This window comes from Rattus norvegicus, chromosome X, assembly GCF_036323735.1.
Source record: "Rattus norvegicus strain BN/NHsdMcwi chromosome X, GRCr8, whole genome shotgun sequence".
NCBI classification, from domain to species: Eukaryota; Metazoa; Chordata; class Mammalia; order Rodentia; family Muridae; genus Rattus; species Rattus norvegicus.
The window spans coordinates 71,672,353-71,692,378 of NC_086039.1; the positions used below are offsets into that span (position 1 = coordinate 71,672,353).

The following is a 20,026-nucleotide window of genomic DNA, read 5'->3' on the forward strand; positions in this document are numbered from 1 at the left end:
AGCCTGTATCTACTCTTGAGTATATGACGGAGCAAACCTTGGCTGACCTCATTCATGAATCCATGTTTGACAAAAATAAATGAGAGACCTTGCGCAAGAAGTGCCTCATGAAAACCTGGCAATCCAGAACTGTTAAAGTACATTTTTATTATGTTATCATCCTGCTCAAGCCACTGGGGGTTAAGGTGAATTTTTTTTTTCTTTTTTCTTTTCGGAGCTGAGGACCGAACCCAGGGCCTTGAGCTTCCTAGGCAAGTGCTCTACCGCTGAGCTAAATCCCCAACCCCAAGGTGAATTTTTTAATGAAGCAATAGGTAATTAGAATATATATGTAGTGATCTTTAAGATATATAGTATTGGTGATAAAGAGTATAGAACAATCTATTATTACTTTGGGCACATAGGGCTATAAATATCCACATATGTTTAGATTTACATATATGTGCATAGAGTATACCTAGGAACACACAAAAATAACATTGCCTATGAAAAAGCTGGGTATTTAGAAACAGGTAGGAAAAACATTTGACCTTTTTACTATATATTATTTGAACAATGAGGGTCTGGAGACCAGCCTAGGTAGTTAAGAGCATGTATTGCCCTCACAGAGAACAGAGGTTCAGTTTTCCACACCAACATAATGGCTCACAACCATCCATAACTCCAGTCCCAAGAGACATGATGCCTTCTTCTGACTTCTGCAAGCACCAGATATGCACATGGCATACATGCAAGCATTCATATAATCATACGCATAAAATAAAATAAATCCAAAAATAAATCTGAACTATAAGAATGGATTATCTATTCAAATATCAACTAAAAAAAAACCATGAAATAAAAAGTGCATAAAAAGTCAAATGGGTACAAAATGAGCAATTGCAATTTAAAAAGTCTATTTATATAGGCTCAAAGTGTATCTCCACAGGATGGTTTAATCACAAAGGGTAACACAATTACTTTTTGATGAAGGAAACTGGAAGATACTTCCTTAAATAAAGGATCAACTCAAGTGATTAAAATCAATGTCAGCAGTAAGGCTAGCAGGGCTTCCACAGAAGGAACTTGAGTGGCAGGCCTGCAGAAAAATGCATAACCCAAATCTACTTAAGGAGGAATGTCCCAAACCCCAAAGTTAGGGCCATTTAGAAACAAATGGTCTTTAGTATCTTAATTTTGGAATTGTTCCAGATCAGTGAAGACACGGGACACACAAGAATGGAATAAAACACACAATTTAAGATTTTATTTTACAATTCATACAAATAGATGTTAGCACTATTTTAATTTTCTGATTTTAATCATTATACTATACAGGTATAGTATAATGGTTTACAGGTTTTTTGGGAATAGAGCCTGAATGAAGATGTGAGAGTTAATGGAGGTCACATCTATGGAGGGGTAGGGGAGAGGAGGAGAGGGAAAGAAGAAAGGGCGAGGAAGAGAAGAGAATAGAGCAGAGTGCTAAAGTGAAGAGAAGAGAGAGGAGGAAGAAATCACAGATGCACAGCGATACAGAGAGAAGCTCGGTGGAAATATCTGGAATCTGAGTAAAGGATATCCAAATATTTTGTTCTATCTATATTTACAACTTTCCTCTAACTCTGAAATTGTTAAAATAAGTTTAAAATGTGAAAAACATTTTGTGATGTCTCAGAACCTATTATCTGCTTATTATTAGAAACCAGAGATGGGTCCAGGGGAGTGATGGTGAAGTAGGTTTCGATGGTAGATAGAATTCTAGCAAGTAGTGACTGGGTATGGTCAAAGAGTTTTGGCTCCCAGAAGAGTATAAGGCAAAGGAACTCTCAGAGGGAGCAGGGAGTTGGGGACATTGGCTGATAGCCCCCAGCAACCCTGTAGGAGACCAGGCTGGCTCTTTCTGAGAGAAAAAAAATTCATGGTTCTCAGTTTATTGCTAACATGTAAGGTGGGAAGTGGTGATGTACAAAAACCAGGACAGACCAACATAACTAAAATCAACATCTTTAGTCATAAGGGAAATGCAAATCAAAACAACCCTGAGATTTCACCTCACACCAGTGAGAATGGCTAAGATCAAAAACTCAGGTGACAGCAGATGCTGGCGAGGATGTGGAGAAAGAGGAACACTCCTCCATTGTTGGTGGGATTGCAGACTGGTAAAACCATTCTGGAAATCAGTCTGGAGGTTCCTCAGAAAATTGGACATTGAACTGCCTGATGATCCAGCCATACCTCTCTTGGGCATATACCCAAAAGATGCCTCAACATATAAAAGAGACACGTGCTCCACTATGTTCATCGCAGCCTTATTTATAATAGCCAGAAGCTGGAAAGAACCCAGATGCCCTTCAACAGAGGAATGGATACAGAAAATGTGGTACATCTACACAATGGAATATTACTCAGCTATCAAAAACAACGAGTTTATGAAATTCATAGGCAAATGGTTGGAACTGGAAAATATCATCCTGAGTGAGCTAACCCAATCACAGAAAGACATACATGGTATGCACTCATTGATAAGTGGCTATTAGCCCAAATGCTTGAATTACCCTAGATCCCTAGAACAAACGAAACTCAAGACGGATGATCAAAATGTGAATGCTTCACTCCTTCTTTAAATGAGGAAAAAGAATACCCTTGGCAGGGAAGGGAGAAGCAAAGATTAAAACAGAGACTGAAGGAACACCCATTCAGAGCCTGCCCCACATGTGGCCCATACATATACAGCCACCCAATTAGACAAGATGGATGAAGCAAAGAAGTGCAGACCGACAGGAGCCGGATGTAGATCGCTCCTGAGAGACACAGCCAGAATACAGCAAATACAGAGGCGAATGCCAGCAGCAAACCACTGAACTGAGAATAGGTCCCCCGTTGAAGGAATCAGAGAAAGAACTGGAAGAGCTTGAAGGTGCTCGAGACCCCAAAAGTACAACAATGTCAAGCAACCAGAGCTTCCAGGGACTAAGCCACTACCTAAAGACTATACATGGACTGACCCTGGACTCTGACCCCATAGGTAGCAATGAATATCCTAGTAAGAGCACCAGTGGAAGGGGAAGCCCTGGGTCCTGCTAAGACTGAACCCCCAGTGAACTAGACTATGCGGGGAGGGTGGCAATGGGGGGAGGTTTGGGAGGGGAACACCCATAAGGAAGGGGAGGGGGGAGGGTGATGTTTGTCCGGAAACCGGGAAAGGGAATAACACTTGAAATGTATATAAGAAATACTCAAGTTAATAAAAAAAAAAAAAAAAAAACCAGGACAGACCAACATAACTAAAATCTGACTTTTGGGGGTTATTTTATTTTATTTTTTACTGTTGATTTGCCATGGGGTCTGACTATATTGCTCAGGCTGGCTTTTAATTCGAAGTGCTCCTGCCTCAACCTACTATGTGCTATGATTAGAGGTGAATGCCAAAGCACCTGGCTAGTAAGTCTTTCCTATTTGCGACTAGCTTAATATGGGACTATTACTGTCTTAAGTACAACTTCACGACTTTAGGATGCGGGACTCTAAAATCATTATCTTGACTTGTCAAACTCAGTTTCTACAACAGTCAGATTTGCTTAACAGTCTGTTGAAGCTCAGTGTGAAAATGTAAGACCCAAGGCCTCAGGGTGTAGCCGCATAATAGAAGATTGGCCTTGCACGAACAAGTCCTCAGTTTGATCCTGAGCACTGTAAAAAGAGCATGTGAAGTTTCAGATAATGGGAATACCTGCCTGTTTTTACTTTTTCATTAAATAATATTAGGTGGAAAAATGGCACAGGCCATTTGTTCACAGAAACAAACATCAAACAAAACAAAACAAAAACAATAATGCTTTTCATCTAATCTATTTCCCTAGCTCTGTGACCTTGACCTTGGTACATCTTTCTGAACTGATTTCTACATCTATAATAAATGTAGGTACTGAATCTCTCATTTAAAATGTCCCCTCTCTCTTTTTCTATTTTTTTGTGATTCTGGGTTACCTTTTGGATTCTTTTCGGTGCTAGGAACTAAACCCAGGGCCTTGTACTTACTAGTAAGCAACCCCCTCATTAAAAAGTATAAGGACCGAATACGGCTGTTCATTCATTTGTCAAAATCCTTACATGTGGCAGGCACTACAGCTTAAATCAATAAAAGACAGTCCCTGAACCGAGGAGCTTCGTGTAGAAAGGTGAGATAAATGCATGAAAATAGCAAGGCAATACAGTAACAGTCATGTGTACTGTGCTAGACCACTGCTTGAGGAGCAGAGGAGAAGAAAGGGGCAGGTTTCAAGCTAGCTTCTTTGAGGCTGTGTCAGAAGCTGACTGTGAATCAGTCTGAAGAAGGAGGACAAGAAGGTCCCCACAGATAGAATAAATTTTAATCATTATGGTGTGCTTATGCAAAAGGTTTACAGGTTTTTGGGAAATAGAGCCTGAGTGAATATTTGAGAGTAAATGGAGATCACATCTATGGAGGGGCAGGGGAGAGGAGAAGGGAGAGAAGAGAAGGGAGAGCAAACATGTAGATGTGAGAAACGGCATGGTATGGTTACAACCCCAATTACAGGGCACAGGGAGAGGGCTCTAGAAGCAGGTGAGAACTTTATTATAGAGGCTCCTGTGTGCTACCTTAACTCTTGAACTTTTTTGATTTTGATTAAGAGAAACAAATTGGAGAAATTTCAACAGGGAATGAACTTGTTAAAATGAGCGCATTAAAAAGATCTGTGTGTAGATTTGAAAACAAGATTTGGCAACCCCTCATAAAATGACAGATCGGAGTGGCCAGTGTTAGCCACTAAAATCATTAGAAGAAAAGCCAGTATAGGTGAAAAATATCTGACTAATCTTCTTGTTGTTCTTGTTACCATATTGGTGATAGAATCCAGGAGTTTTTGCATATTATGTAAGTGAACAACATCCCTAGCCATTATTTTTTGGAAACACTATGTGTAGCTCAGGCTGGCTTTGAAGTCACTATGTAGCCAAGATTAGCTTTAAGTCCAAATCATAGGATAGCACTTGCCTAACATGTACAAAGCTTGGGGGTGGGGGTTGACGCTCCACATTAGAGAAAAAGTAACAGCCACACATTACATGTTTTTCTGGTATGATATAACCACCTCTGAATTTGTCTTGCTTTAAAAATTGAATCCAAATCTATCAAACCTGTGGCAATAACTATCAATTTATAGGCAATACAAACAAAGGAAAGTGGAAGATGTTTAAATAGCATCATAAGGATGCACTCAGCAATGCTTCACTCCTTCTTTAAAAGGGGAACAAGAATACCCTTGGGAGGGAATAGGGAGGCAAAGTTTACAACAGAGGCAGAAGGAACACCCATTCAGAGCCTGCCCCACATGTGGCCCATACATATACAGCCATCCAATTAGACAAGATGGATGAAGCAAAGAAGTGCAGACCGACAGGAGCCGGATGTAGATCGCTCCTGAGAGACACAGCCAGAATACAGCAAATACAGAGGCGAATGCCAGCAGCAAACCACTGAACTGAGAATAGGTCCCCTGTTGAAGGACTCAGAGAAAGAACTGGAAGAGCTTGAAGGGGCTCGAGACCCCAAAAGTACAACAATGCCAAGCAACCAGAGCTTCCAGGGACTAAGCCACTACCTAAAGACTATACATGGACTGACCCTGGGTTCCAACTGCATAGGTAGCAATGAATAGCCTAGTAAGGGCACCAGTGGAAGAGGAAGCCCTTGGTCCTGCCAAGACTGAACCCCCAGTGAACGTGATTGCTGGGGGGAGGATGGTAATGGGGGGAGGATGGGGAGGGGAACACTCATATAGAAGGGGGGGAGGGGTTAGGGGGATGTTGGCCGTGAAACCGGGAAGGGGAATAACAATTGAAATGTAAATAAAAAATACTCAAGTTAATAAAGATAAAAAAATTATAAAAAAAGGATTCACTCAGCAAAATGAAGAATGTGAAAGTTATAGGACAAACCAAAAGTAGAAAGAACTAATATAGATATTTAAAAAGCACTTAGAGTCAGATGGCAGTGACACATGCTTTTAATCACAACACTTGAGAGGCAGAGACAGATTGATCTCTGACTTACAGGGTAGTCTGGTTTACAGAACAAGTTCCAGGACAGCCAGGGCTACACAGAGAAACCCTGTTTTGAAAAAACAATAGGTAGACAGACAGATGGACTGACAGACTGACAGACAGACAGCAAGTTTTACATTCCACTGCTTCAGTTTGGTTACTGTATTTTTAATTTTTAAAATTTTTATTTAGGATTCATTTGTGCTTTCTACCTCCGTACTGAGACACTGCATTTTTCATTTGTTTCTGGGGTATTTGTAATCATTTGTTGATGCATTTGACAGTCCCTTTACAAGCTTTCTTGTTTATCCTAGCATCTGCCTTATCTCTGCTGCTTCTAGCAATTCCTTTTGCAAGTTCAAGTTGAGGAATTCCGGGTTTTTGGTGTGACAATCAATTTTCACTGGTATCCTGGACACTTGGGGTAATATGTTAGAATATGTGGAACTTATTAACCCATTCCAGCAGGGTTTCTCTGATAATGTGCCACTAGGGGAAGGGGGTGTTGCCTTATTACTGCTTTCTGGAGATGAAGTATGGCTTCTGATTTCAGCTTGCTTTGATATGCAGCAGGAGGGTCCTATCACTGTTGACAGAAGGTTAAGCTCCCCAAGAGGCTTTTTCCTATACCACCCTAGAGAGGGAAAGGGTCACCCAGTTTTGATTCCTGATGTGGCCTCTGCTGATCCCGAATTACAACTCAGTGATTAAACCCTTGACCCTCTAGGCAGGAGATATTAGGACACTGTTCTATTACTTTCTCTCTCTTGTAACCCAGTTATTAGCCTATTCTGCTGCCATGATCTGGTACCTCATTACAGACCCCAAAGCATTAGGGCCAACCAATCATAGAGTGAAACCCCCAAAATTATGAGCCAAAATAAAACCTTTTTTTTCTCTTTTTCATATGAAAAACCCACTTTTATATAGTTAAAATAATCAACAATAAAACTCAGATTACTATTTTTGGGTGTTGACTATCTTTTATTCAGAACTTAAGATTATCTAGTTTAATATCTTGTGTGTTCTATACTTTTGAAGCATTGATTTTTGCATTGTTTCCTATTTTTTAAATTTTTTACATTTAATTTTTCTTGGAAGATTATTATTTAGAGACTTTTTATACTTCTTACCCTTGAATAATAAATAATTCAGGAGAGCTAGGTGTCTACCATAGTATAAAACTATATTAAACATGAGTAGAGACCTGATCGTTTGTTAAAATTCTTTGTAGTATTCTTACCAACAACCAAAGTTTTCTGAACTATGTTAAAAATGAGTTTGAAACAGAAGGAAAAACAGTAAAATGAGGACAAGTTAGGCTAGAGAGTTTGTATAGCAGTTACAGCATTTGGCTGCTCTTCCAGAGGACCAGGGTTCAATTCTCAGCACCAACATGGTAGCTCACAACCACTATAACTTCAGTTACAGGATTGGCACTGTCTTCTGGCCTCAGAGTTCATAGGCATACATGCAAGCAAAACACTCATATATATATAATAAATAACTTAAAACTATAAATACTAAAATAAGCAATTGACTTTAAACATATCTTTTATTAAGCTGATTACCCTGGGTATTTGTTATAGCTAACATGTTGTACTTCCTCACAATATGTACCTTAAAGTATACCAATAATATCCATTACTTACTTCATTGTATATAGCATGTAGAGTATATCAGCTTGCTCCTGTAAGCTTGAGGTCTCCTTCAACTGTGAAACCAATGACTGGAAGTCCACTTCCCCAGACTGGTCCCTAGGAAGATGGACTTCTACACGAACAGAAGGAACCTTTGGAGTAAGCAATGATGAAAAGAAACTAAGGTCTTGGAATGAGTTATCTTTCCACCTCGAAATCTTTCCTATAAGAATTTTCCAAATGTTCCCCAGATATGCTTGTGCACATCTGTAACCCTAGCATTTGGGAAGCTGAGGAAATAGGATCAGGAATTCCAGGCCATCCTCATCTACATAAGTAACTTAACATCCAGTCTGGGTTACCTGTGACTCAGCCTCAATTTGTTTTCCAAACTGTTAATGAAAAGCAAGGCCAAAACAACAAAACCAACAAGCTCTGACAGAGCTATGTAGTTTCTCTCCAAGTCTAACAAGAGAACCTTACCTGCTTGAAGAGTAACCTTTAAAAGGCATGCATTTCATCTGATAGAGTTTTGCTGAACACCAGCATTCATACTGGCTAGTTTTATTACTTTCATTAAGAAGGACAGACTTTTTCAAAAAGCTCACAGAACTATGTCCACAGTTACCTGGCTATCTTGTGGAGATTCAGGTGAGTCAAGTAAGTTGAGTGAAGGGCGAGAAGGCTGAAATAACTTTGTAGGAAGATACATGTGAACATCTGCAAGAAGTTGACATTTATGGGAAAAGTTAAGATAAGTAAAAAATTAATAAAATACATCATTGACCGCAGCAAGAAGGTAACATATGGCCCATTTCTTTACAGAAAAAAATGACAAAACTTTTCTTCACTGATTTCAATAAAAAGAAATATAGGATATTAAATAATTTTTAATGTAATAAATATTTCTATGTTTTTGAAAAGATCTTCTGTAATTGTGCCATCAAATAGACACGGGATATGTCTATGTTATGTTATGTTTACTAGTGTGATCACTATAAAAAAGATGGCTATCACTGATATTTTCATCTAACAAAACACGTAGAGAAAAAACTGTTACATTTTACTTTTTCTTAGCTTTCCTAGGCTAATATTTGATCTGTAGAGGTTGGAAGTGGATGAATCTAGCTAAGGAATCAAAAACATGGAGTTGTTGATCAACTTTGAGATGTTCCTAAAATGTTTTACTTACATAGTTAAAATACTTACCATAACCTCCAAGGAGAGACCTGCATATCATTTTCAACATTTTATACAGAGAGACTACTCAGAGCTCAAATAACTAGCCAATCAAGTAAATAACAGGTCTGGAAATTAAATTTGGGTTTCCTGATTCACTTAATGATCCTTGTCCTTGCACAAACTCTTTCTATAGGGAACATAACCAAAGTGTATACTAAGTTTTTCCTTATTCTCAATGTTAAACTTGTGCTCACATTTAGTATCTGGTTAGTAATGGTCAATGAAGATTTAGGTAAAAGAGCATGCATCTCAAACATTCTCATCCTGGTATAATGTAACATTCAAGTCATGTAGATGTGGCCAAGGAGCCCTACACTTCCTCCATGTGTAATGACCATAGAAATACTGCACAGTCTTAGGAACTATGGCTACTATTCAAATATACAGAAGGTGTCCTCCTCTGAAAGAACTACTAAAGGAAGGTACTGGTTATGCAGAGGACTGTGGCGATGTTGTGAAGAATCACTATTCTATCCTAGATCTGCATGCCTAGAACAACTGGGTGCCCAGTTATAGTGGGCATAAAGGGAGAGCTAGTTGTAGCTAAAGAGAGTCAGTCTCTGTGTCTGTTTCACCTGTTTTATAGTATGCTAATGATGCTTTCTCTTTAAACAAAATTACCTTCAAAGAAGTAACTTTCCAAATGAGAAAGCTCTTCTTCCACATCTAACTTCTATATTAAAATTGAATATGCTCTTTTGTCCCATGTCTTGCTGTTTTCCTGGTTACACCAGATTATATGACAGTCTCCATATCAACATTATATCTAATTCCGTGATTTTACAAGTATTTGAGTGCCTACAAAATTCTAGGTGCTACCCAAGAGGCCAGGAACAAAGCAATGAATAAACCCAACTTCCTCCTTATGATGTAATCAATGTCCTGCCCCCCATCTTGGGCTTCATGCCACCTTGTGTCTGACGCTAGGGACTAATGGCATTACTCACTCTGTATATGCAGCTCCTTGGCCTTGGCCACCAAGGACATTAAGTCGCAAGTTGTTTGCACAGCAGCTCGGAACCGATCTAGCCCTCCCTTCCGTGAGGTGGGAGTTAGTTTAGGATGGGGACCAGTGTGTGCCAAAAGGTGGTCTAAATAACGGGCAACTTCATCACCACAGCGAGCTGAAAGGTTAGTTGAGAAAGGGGAAGAGACAAAAATGAACATTTTAGTTATTTCAAAATCTATCCTGCAGTCAGAATGAAGGGCTCTTGTACCTAAAACACTGTCAGAAGTAGGCTGTTCTTAGCTCATGAAGGAAAAAGGAGCACATTGTGATCATTACACAACCTCATAGATGAAGATTTAGAGGTTATGGCCATTCACCAGGACCCACCTGCTCTTCAATTTTGCTGAGACACGGGTAAAATTACTGAAAGCATAAAAGTAGTTTGTTCCAGAACAAGCAGAGCAAGTATTTCATTATTTTTGTGTGACAGCAGTGGTGGCAAAAAGGGGACAAACAGTGGAGAAGGAGCAGGGCAGGGCCCTTCAAGTCCCACTAGTAGAAGAGACTTTTGGGAAGAAATGTCAGAAAAGGGCAGAAGTCTTCCACCATATACTGAGTTGGTTGTAAACAGAATGTACAAGCACTAGTTCTAAACACTAACAAAATAGCTTCTTTATGTCATTGGTGAAGATAGGACTATTGAACACAAACTGCTTTTAATCAATATTTATTTATTTATTTATTTATTTATTTACCAAATATGTGTTGTTACCATGGAACAGGCAGTGTCTAAGACACTGAGAATTGTTATAGAAAGTATGTATGTTCTGCCTTCTTTTGGACTCACTCTCTTACAGGTATACATCTTACAAGGATGTCCAGTTTCATGACTCTTATGCCGCATGAAGCCAAGGAAAGCTATGAATAAGGCCTGGTAGAAAATCATGAGCTTACTCAAAACATGAGATTTTTTTCTGTAACTCTACTGCAAAATTCTTGAGCATGAACTTTGCAGATGATGACATCATGTCACCATGTCCAAAGGCTGGACAGACCTAGAATCATTTCTGAATACAGAGAATGGAAACCTCATACTTTATGAACATTCATAATGTTACAGTTAGAGAAGCACAGTGCTGGGATCAGTACCAAAGTCATGCATCATCTGGTTCTGGACAATGTTCAGTGACCTCTTCAGAAGCCTGTCAGTGATCTGATGTGACTAATGGGAACTAGCAGAGCTGCACGACTGGAACTCATACACAATGACATCCCAGTGACAGGTATCATAACCTTGAGTATAATCCAAATACTTGAGTAAAGGGATATCAGTTTCATTTAATTTTAAAAATGGTTTATGAAAGAAGAAACACTAAGCAAACCAAGAAGGATATAAGGTAAGTGTTGAGCCCAAATAAAAAAGTACTACTTACTACTTCTAATGTGTCGGCTTTTATTACATATGAGATTATGTTTGTTAGTATCTTAAAATAGATGCTAACAGTCAAATACCAGACAACAAAAACAGGTCCACCAAAATTTAGGTAGTTAGAAGAACCATTCTCTTATCGACCATTCTCTTTTGGGATCCAAACAATGTAATTCTTGTCTTGCATAGGTCAGTACTTTGTCACTGCAGTCAGTGCTTCTCAGTCATTTTAAATCCATGCTATCAGAGTGCTTCGTCATAGCATCATGTTCATATCCTTAGCATTTATTAAATATACATTATTTGTCTAGTTTGTCACATAAAGCAACAGGCATTCTGAGTAGGCTTTTCAAACTATACAGACCTCATAAATATCAATGTATGTCTCTAATGGTATGTAAAATATAATACCTTGAATTATGAGAAACTTTAAACATAACTCTAATCAAATTTCATATTTATTTATTCTTAATGCCAAAAGTTATATGTATGTATGTGTATATATATATATACACATATATATATATATATGGTATTTTCAACTACACAATTGATCTACTATTTTTTACTCACCATTGTTTCTATTTCAAGTCCCCAGCTACTCCCAATGCTCAAGAAAGAAATCCTCCCTAACCTTAGTAAGGTATAGTCTAGCCCCACACTCCAAAATCAGGCACCACAGTGTTTTTAGACCAGAAACCAAAGATAAGCATAAGGAAGGAAAATGAAGCCAAAGAAAAGTAGAAGTGTAGATGTGTCCAAGAGGAGTGAGGATCATAGGATATGAGGCTGCTGGAAGCCTGATTTTTGAACAATGACGCTAAACCATCATTTGTGCCACTCGTCTGGCCATCCAGCACTGGTTAAGGCCTCCTTACCATTACGTGTTGAGTCATAGCTATCCATCCAGTTGCCAGAGTCCAGCTCATCATCATAGTCTTCATCATAATCTTCGCTGTACAGCTTACCCTCGGGTCCAGGGTCCATGAAGCTTAAGTGTGTGCAGCAAGATGTTGTCAAAAACTCTGACAGCTTACCTGTTTGGATCCTTATAATTAGAGGGTACACAGAAAACAGGAATTTAGGCAATATCTTTTTCAAGGTAACACAATTTTAGGAGTATAGCTCAATTAGTAAAGTACATGCCTAGCATGAACAAAAACCCTTTGCTCAAGTCCAAAAATTAAACATGAATAAATAAGCCACGCTTGTGAATAAAGGAATGCTAAGCATATTTTAAATGTGTTGTGGAGACTTTAAAAGAAAGGCCACTAATTAGAGTTTACAATTCTCCAATAGATTAGTTCTATGTGTTTCCATTGCTGTATACTATGTTGAGTGTCTGCTAAAAATTGTATTAGCTATTAGAGAAGTAGATGGAGAATGAGAAGAAATCACACAGCTCTAGATAACATCATTTAAAAAATACCGCCAGGGGCTGGAGACTGCTAAATGGTTGAGAGCACTGACTGCTCTTCCAAAGGACCTGGGCCCAATTCCCAGCACCCACATGTTGACTTGGAACTGTCTCTCACTCCAATTTGAAGGGATCTGTTGCTGCTTGCTAACCTCAGACATACCTGTAGGCAAAACTCCCATACACATAGAATAAAAATAAAAAGAAATCTCAAAAAAATTTAAAGGTACCATCAAAGGACCATTTTGGAAATAAGAGACCGAATCTGAACATTGTATACATTGTAATAAATTAAGTCAAATCATATCAGTTTCTACTTAAGAAGCTAATTTCACAATTCCTTTTTCTTTTCTTTTCTTCCTTTCTTTTTTTTTTTTTTTTTTCGGAGCTAGGGACCAAACCCAGGGCCTTGCGCTTGCTAGGCAAGTGCTCTACCACTGAGCTAAATCCTCAACCCCTTCACAATTCCAAGTGAAGCTAGTAGTACTAACTTTTTGTCTGTTTCGGAGACAAGGTTTCTCCGTATACCCCTGGCTATCCCGGAGCTCACTCTATTGACCAGGCTGGCTTTGAACTCAGAGATCTGCCAAGTGACATTAATTTTCTACAGAAGTCAGTTTAAAGGGGTTACCAATGGCCAGACCTTGGATAACTTGAAAAATGAAAGAAATGCCGATAGGAATGGGCCATGATATGTTGAATAAAATAAGAATCCAAAGAATATATATTAATCGTAAACCACAAAATAAGACTAATTTTTATGTATAAGAATTCCAAATATACATGTCTACAAAGTGATAGAAACACTGTCAAATGAGCCTTGGTTTATATGTAGTATGCAGACAAATTTCTAGAAGACTATTTTATAACTAAGTAATAATTCCTTCATGCAAGAATCAATGGAAGCTGGTACCATTTGCTCAAAGACTTTTGAGAAGGGGATACGAAGACACTTGGTGACCAGGACTAGAACAGAAATCCTATCATTCATAAAGATTAACCCCTCTACAGTGCCTTCTGAAATGATGTCTTGGGAGAGACTGCGGTGGAGTCTTCTAAGTCTGTTTGTTGCAGTATCTATTCGAATCTAATTTTAACTCTCTCATATTATAAGCGGGGCTCAAGCATTATCGACAGTTTCTTGTGCTCTGTCTCCCCTGGTTCAGGGTATATGTCACTTACCTGGCCCCACCAAAATAACCATCCTGCATTTTCCGGAGTGCTGCCAGGATACTTGAATTCAAGCTGGCTCCATCTTCATCTTTAAAGGGAAATATTAAAAAAAAATTTGTCATTTTATCATAGAACTAGGGGGAAAATTCAATTATTTCAAACATTGTCCAGTTAGTGCCAGTAACGAGGCACTCCTACTGACCACCCTGAGCTTCACTGATTAATGTGAGAATCAACTTCACTGCAGAACGGACAAATGGTAAAGGTCTTCAAAGGCATCATCTTGTTTATTGCAAGTACCCAGCACTATTTATCAAATGTTTATGACACATACTGTTGATGAACCAGCCCACCTCCACCTTAGGATCGAAAGCTATTGTATATTGAAGGAAAGCTAGGTTACTTCCTATTTATGATCAAGTCTTTGTTTCTGAAGGATTGCCCACCGGTAACCTTAACTCCAAATGGTTCTGTGCTGCCTGTGCCAGGAAACTGCAACCATGTCTGTGTTCCAAAAAGTTGTGATGACCATCTTGTTATGCTGTTTCTGTAACCCCACTTATTAGCCTGCCAAAAATCCCATTTGGAAAAACTCTACCCCTGATAAAAACTCTTGCCTTTCCTATGTCCAACGCTGACCCCTTAAATTACACTTTAGGGGAGGGGGAGGCAGCATCTGCACATGAAAAAAAGCTTGCTTTAATTAATTTGGCTATGATGATTTGGGTCAATATTCATTCTCCTGGCATCATTGGGACTATCATTATGATACGTATCTTGTAATGAGCCTTGGTGTGTGCAAACATGTGCATATGCTTAAACTCCTCTAGAAAGGTACTAATTATTTGCTTTATATAAAACTGATGATAGTCTTGTGATTTGCCTTTTCCAATTTGTCCTTTCTAACAGTGCTCAGGAGGCAGAGACAGGAAGATATGAGTTCAAGGCCAGGGTGGTTTATATAATGAGTTCCACAATAGCCTGGATATATCTTGAGACTTTGTTTCAAAACACAAAACAAAATAACAAAGACCAGTAAAAGCCAGGCATAGTGGTGCACATCTGTAATTTCAGTACTTGAGAGGCAGATGTAGGAAGATCAGGAGTTCAAAGCCAACCTTAGATATATATCAAGTTTGAGGACAGTTTGTACTATATAAGATCCAGTCTCAGAAATCAAAGTGGGCCAGTGAGATGGCATGATGCTGCCAATACTAATGGCCTGGGTTTGATCCCTGGAACCCACATAATAGAGGGAGAGGACCAACCTCTGCAAATGTCCTCTGACTTTGACATAAGAGCCACTACATACAATAACTAAGTAAATATTTATAAACATTCATACATAAAACAAAGAAAACCAGAATAAATACATGGAATAAAATAGCTAGATATACTGGCAAATGCCTGTAATTTCAGCATTTGGGAAGCTAAAGCAGGAAGACTGCTATAAGTTCAGCTTGGCGAGTTTCTAGGCCGCCTGGGCCATGGAGTAAAATTTGGTGTCAAAAGCATTAAAGAGCAAAAGAAAATGGAACAAAATAAATGGCTTTCTTCAATTTTCAATACCACCAATGTAGACTATTATCTCGTTACCTCACATGTTCACTAGTTTCCCTGATGTCAGTCTACTACTGTCAACAACAAATATCCCCTAAATATAATTCATGTCACTTTGTGGTCTTCCCTTTTCCTCAGGGGTTGTGGGCTACCAGCCATGAAGATGACCAGCTTCAAAGAGGCAGCCAGAGTTTAGGGTACTGAGGAACGCCTCATTTGCATGGAGAAGCATTCCAAGAATTGCAGGTGCCTGCTGGACAGGTTCTGATGGGGAGAAAGGAAGCTAAACCTGTAGTCTCACCAAGGCCACAAGACATTCTGTAGGAAGATTTCGGGTTCCCCAGATAGGGGCAGAGAAGGGGAAGCCCAGTTGGTAAAGGAAATCCTCTGTTTTGCACAGAGCTCAGAGGAGCATCTGGACACGGAGGCCTGTGACCTTAACTGGAAGGGTTTCCTCATATCACTCCTTACTCAAAAACTTTGGAAGGTTTCAACCTCTTATATAACTTCTACTTGTTTTAAATGTCTCTGCTGATTTTCGAAGTCTAAGTCTTCACAATCTGATCCTACCTTGCTTTGCTGGTTTTGCTAATCATGGTACTCTCTCGTGTATGTTCCAGTTGGCCTCTTCACCAGCCTCACGTACAGGCTCATCCCTCTCTCCAGGCCTCACTCAAGGCAGCCCCCAACCCAGTTTAGATCTCATTCTTCTTTCCTCCTCCGATGTGAAGATTAACAATCCCATGGTGGGGGTGGTTCATGCCTTTAATCCCAGATCTTGGGAGGCAGAGACAGGCAGATCTTGAGACAGGCAGAGTTTGAGGCCAGCCTGGTCTACAAAGTTCCAAGAGAGTCAGGGGAGGAAAGCCTGTCTAGTAATTAAGGGCATTTGTTGCTGTTCTGGATGACCCAGGCTGTGTTCCCAACAGCCACATCAGGTGTGTCACAAAACTAGGGGATCTGACGCCAGCTGGCTTTCAGACTCAGGACAAAGGGCTGAGGTGCATATTTAATATACCTAAGCTGACCTGGCATTCAGGTCCTCATAGAGTCCTCTAGTCCCCACCAGTTACAAGGCCTGGCTGGCATAGCCTGCCCTCTACCCTGAACTTTCCAGCCCAAGGGCTCAGGCCTTCACTACATACCTCAGACATCTTGGCCTTTATCTGCATTTCTCCTTTCTCTATGTAGGTGTACTTTCTCTCTCTGCACATCACCCCCTTTTCTGTTACCCTGTCTGCCTGACAACTTCCCTGACCTTCTCCTGTGAGATCAGCTGCCCCCAATAAACCTGCCTTTATACTTTAATTTGGCTTGAATTGGCTTATTATCAATGCCCTCTTTTGATCTCTGTGGACACATGCTCCTGTCTGTATACTCACATACATTAAAATAAAATCTTGTTAACAAGAAAAACCAAAAGCAATTCCAAAAGCTTAAGTGTCACATCAGGTGAAAATTTTTCTTTGGCACCCTGGCAGGTTTCCGTGCCTCCATACTTCTGAATTTACTGCCTTGGATTTGCTTCTATCATTGTTGCTACTTTTATCTATTCACTTTGCCTTCTAAATTAAGACTGTACACTATTTGAAGACAATTGTGAGAATACATTAGTTATTAAATGGACACTTGTTAATTGTCTCAAGTAAAGAAAGAAAGACAAAAAGAACAAAGACTACCCTACTTTCTCAGCTCTTGTTATTTTGAAGCCCTTTTCAGATGCAACCAAAAGTCTTCCCAGTCTGTCTGGATTATGAATGATTCATGATAAAGGGTTCTTTTTAATGAAAAGGAATTTTATGCATTTTGGCAGTACACACAGATCTTTGGAAGCAACAGCAGAGACACAGAAAGAAAGAAGCAGCCTCAGTATTTTAATCCTGCAGGAACTCACAACGACCAAGACTTCCCTTGTAAGGAAGCACCTCTCCCTGCCCCCAACACAACCCAAAAGCCTTTGCACTTTCCCCAGCCTAGATCTTCCTGTTTAGGGACAAGCTTAGGGAGGAGAACTTGGGAGCTTCCCTATAAATCTTGATGATCCACTGGAATGAAATAGATGGAGATGTACTAGCACTGTCTTTAAAAACAACTGTTGAACATGGAGTATGTACCTATGGCTCCAGCAGCATATTGTAACAAAGGATGGCCTGGTAGGGCATCAGTGGGAACAGAAACCCTTGGTCCTGTGAAGGTGTGATACCCCAGTGTAGGGGAACGCCAGGGCGGGGAGGCAGGTGGGAAAAGGTTGTTATGTGGGGAAGCACCCTCATAGAAGCAGGGGGGTGTGATAGGGGCTTTTAATGGGGAAAACTTGGAAAGGGGACAACATTTGAAATGAAAATAAGGACAATATCCAATAAAAGAAAAAAATTAAAAAAAACAACTGTTGAATACAGTTTTTGGAAAAGTGCCTCAGAAATCATTATCGGAAACTATTCTCTGCTCCATTTTTCAATTATGGCTCTCAAACCACTTGAAATATTCTTAGGTATCCATTTGTTTCATACTCACTGTCTTCACTTCCTAAAACATAAGCTTAAATAGAGCAGAAACTGTCCCTGCCTGTCCCACTGTGTCCAGAGTTTAGTAAACTGTCTGGCACAAAAGATAAGCTGGTACGTACTGCTGTACGGTTTGTAAGGAGCAGCTCTACTGTGGGATGCTGAAGAACTACACATGGGACTTAATTCAAACGTGCACTCAGTCCCTGCTTCCCTGAGCCCTTACCCAGCATGGTGTGTGAGATGGGGAAAGTGATGGTGGGCTGGCCTGTCATCCTCCACCGGCTGCAGAGGTAGGAGAGATCTGTCCGGAGCATTTCGACTATCATCTGGTTGTCCAGAGCCAAGTAGAACTGCTGCTGGTCTATAAACTGAGAAAAGGAAAAGCGATCATGCAGAAAAGTCTGCTCTACAAACAGCACATACTACATCGATTTCAATGTTCATTTATTGAGAAGGCATGCACGTCACAGAAAAAAAACAGTACTCTCAAATTTAATGGCTACTAATTTCCGAAGTGTGGAGATGGCCAATAGTAGGCACAATAGTGTCTCATAATTTTAAATGGTTGGTGCCTACAAATCTTTTCAAGTGTATAATTTCATTTAGTCCTATAATCGACTACTGTAGGCAGCTCCTCCTTTCCCTCTTCCCTTTCTTCCTAAGTGGTTGGACTCGTAATCTCCCTACTCTAGGAATTCCTGAGGCCTGGGTTACAGACGTGCACCACTAGTCCCAACTTGCCCTTTTTCTTTTAATATGAAGAATAAGACTCAAAGACAGTACGTGGACTCACACACCCATCTCATCAATGAATGGAAAAGTAAGAAATAGAGTGGAGAATCACTTCATCTTTTGTCTATGTCTGTCTCAGCAGCACTGGTTTAGATATGACAGGGAATTTAAATTTTCCTTCCAGAAAATATTTACTGTGGTGCTGAAGTTAAAACCCTGGTCCTAGTGCATGTTTAGTGAATACTTCCTCTGAGCTCTAGCTTCAGCTCTTGGCTGAGACAGAATGCTCCTGTGGAACCTTGCTAACCATGTTGCCCAGATTGGCACTGAACATATGAGTCTTTTGCCTCACCCCCTGAAGTGCTGGGATTACAAGCATGTGACACCATGCATGGCTTACTTCCCAAAAAATAATTTCTACTACCATACCCATGTGCAATTGAACTTAGATCTATTATTATGTAATTAACAAATGTCAGGCCACCAATATGTATAATTACAGCTTAATAGTCCTGATACTTTTCTTTAAAGGACACTGAAGTTTTCCATGCAAATGAAAGCACTCCTTCACCACAGGAAACACTTAATTTATCACTTAAATAAAATAGGCTGCGTTTCACTCATAAAGGATAAATACAGTCTTCGTTTAACTTCTGAAAATAAGAAAAACCATGTAAGGACCTGAACATTTAGAAAATCACAATCACAATTTACCACCCGGGACTACTGTTGGTACTAACAGTCACTTGGCAAAGGTCTATGCTGCAAATTCAATTTGGTTCAATTCAACAAACACTTATTGAGCCATTTGAGATATGCAAGGCCCTGTGGGAGTCTGACTAATCCAATTCCAGCAAATGCTTTACTTCTGCAGTCTCTCTCCCTTTTATTTCCATTCATCTCAATGAATTTTGCAAATTATCCCACTCACCTGTGGAGTGAAAGTAAAGATAGTTTTGCGAATGTCATAAAGTTTTGACGTTCCAAGTACACCCATGAGCCTGTAGGGTCGTCCACTGAGTTTCATTCTACTGTTGCATCCTGACATAGAATTGAGAAATGATCAGGAAATGTGTAGTGTACAAATTAAAGCAGTATTTGTTTATACAGATAACACAATGTACGTGTGTGTGTGTGTGTGTGTGTGTGTGTGTGTGTGTGTGTGTGTGTGTATATGGAGAGAGAGAGAGAGACAGCCACCTCATTTCCTTGAGTTTGACATGACTTCCTTTTAGAGTTTAGCTTTCTAAAATTTGAATCTATCTTGCAATCCATATCTGTGTTAAATATATTATATTCATATATAACTATATATTATATATAAATATA

At 39.6% G+C, this 20,026-nt stretch overlaps 1 protein-coding gene across 5 annotated transcripts in view; it reads right to left on the reverse strand.

The window, feature by feature from the left end:
* The window catches only part of Phka1 (phosphorylase kinase regulatory subunit alpha 1), a 138,765-nt gene that overhangs the window by 32,652 nt on the left and 86,087 nt on the right, over window positions 1–20,026 (reverse strand). For 3 of the 5 annotated variants that reach the window (XM_063280283.1, XM_063280284.1, NM_022626.2), the window contains exons 15-21: window positions 19,629–19,738; window positions 18,189–18,333; window positions 13,908–13,986; window positions 12,187–12,356; window positions 9,878–10,054; window positions 8,317–8,408; window positions 7,701–7,840 (exon numbers count right to left, since the gene is read on the reverse strand). In XM_063280283.1, the coding sequence (XP_063136353.1) occupies window positions 7,701–7,840; window positions 8,317–8,408; window positions 9,878–10,054; window positions 12,187–12,356; window positions 13,908–13,986; window positions 18,189–18,333; window positions 19,629–19,738 (913 nt within the window). The remainder of the gene's footprint in view (window positions 1–7,700; window positions 7,841–8,316; window positions 8,409–9,877; window positions 10,055–12,186; window positions 12,357–13,907; window positions 13,987–18,188; window positions 18,334–19,628; window positions 19,739–20,026) is intronic. The other 2 variants (XM_006257102.5, XM_063280285.1) reach the window with 1 other exon arrangement.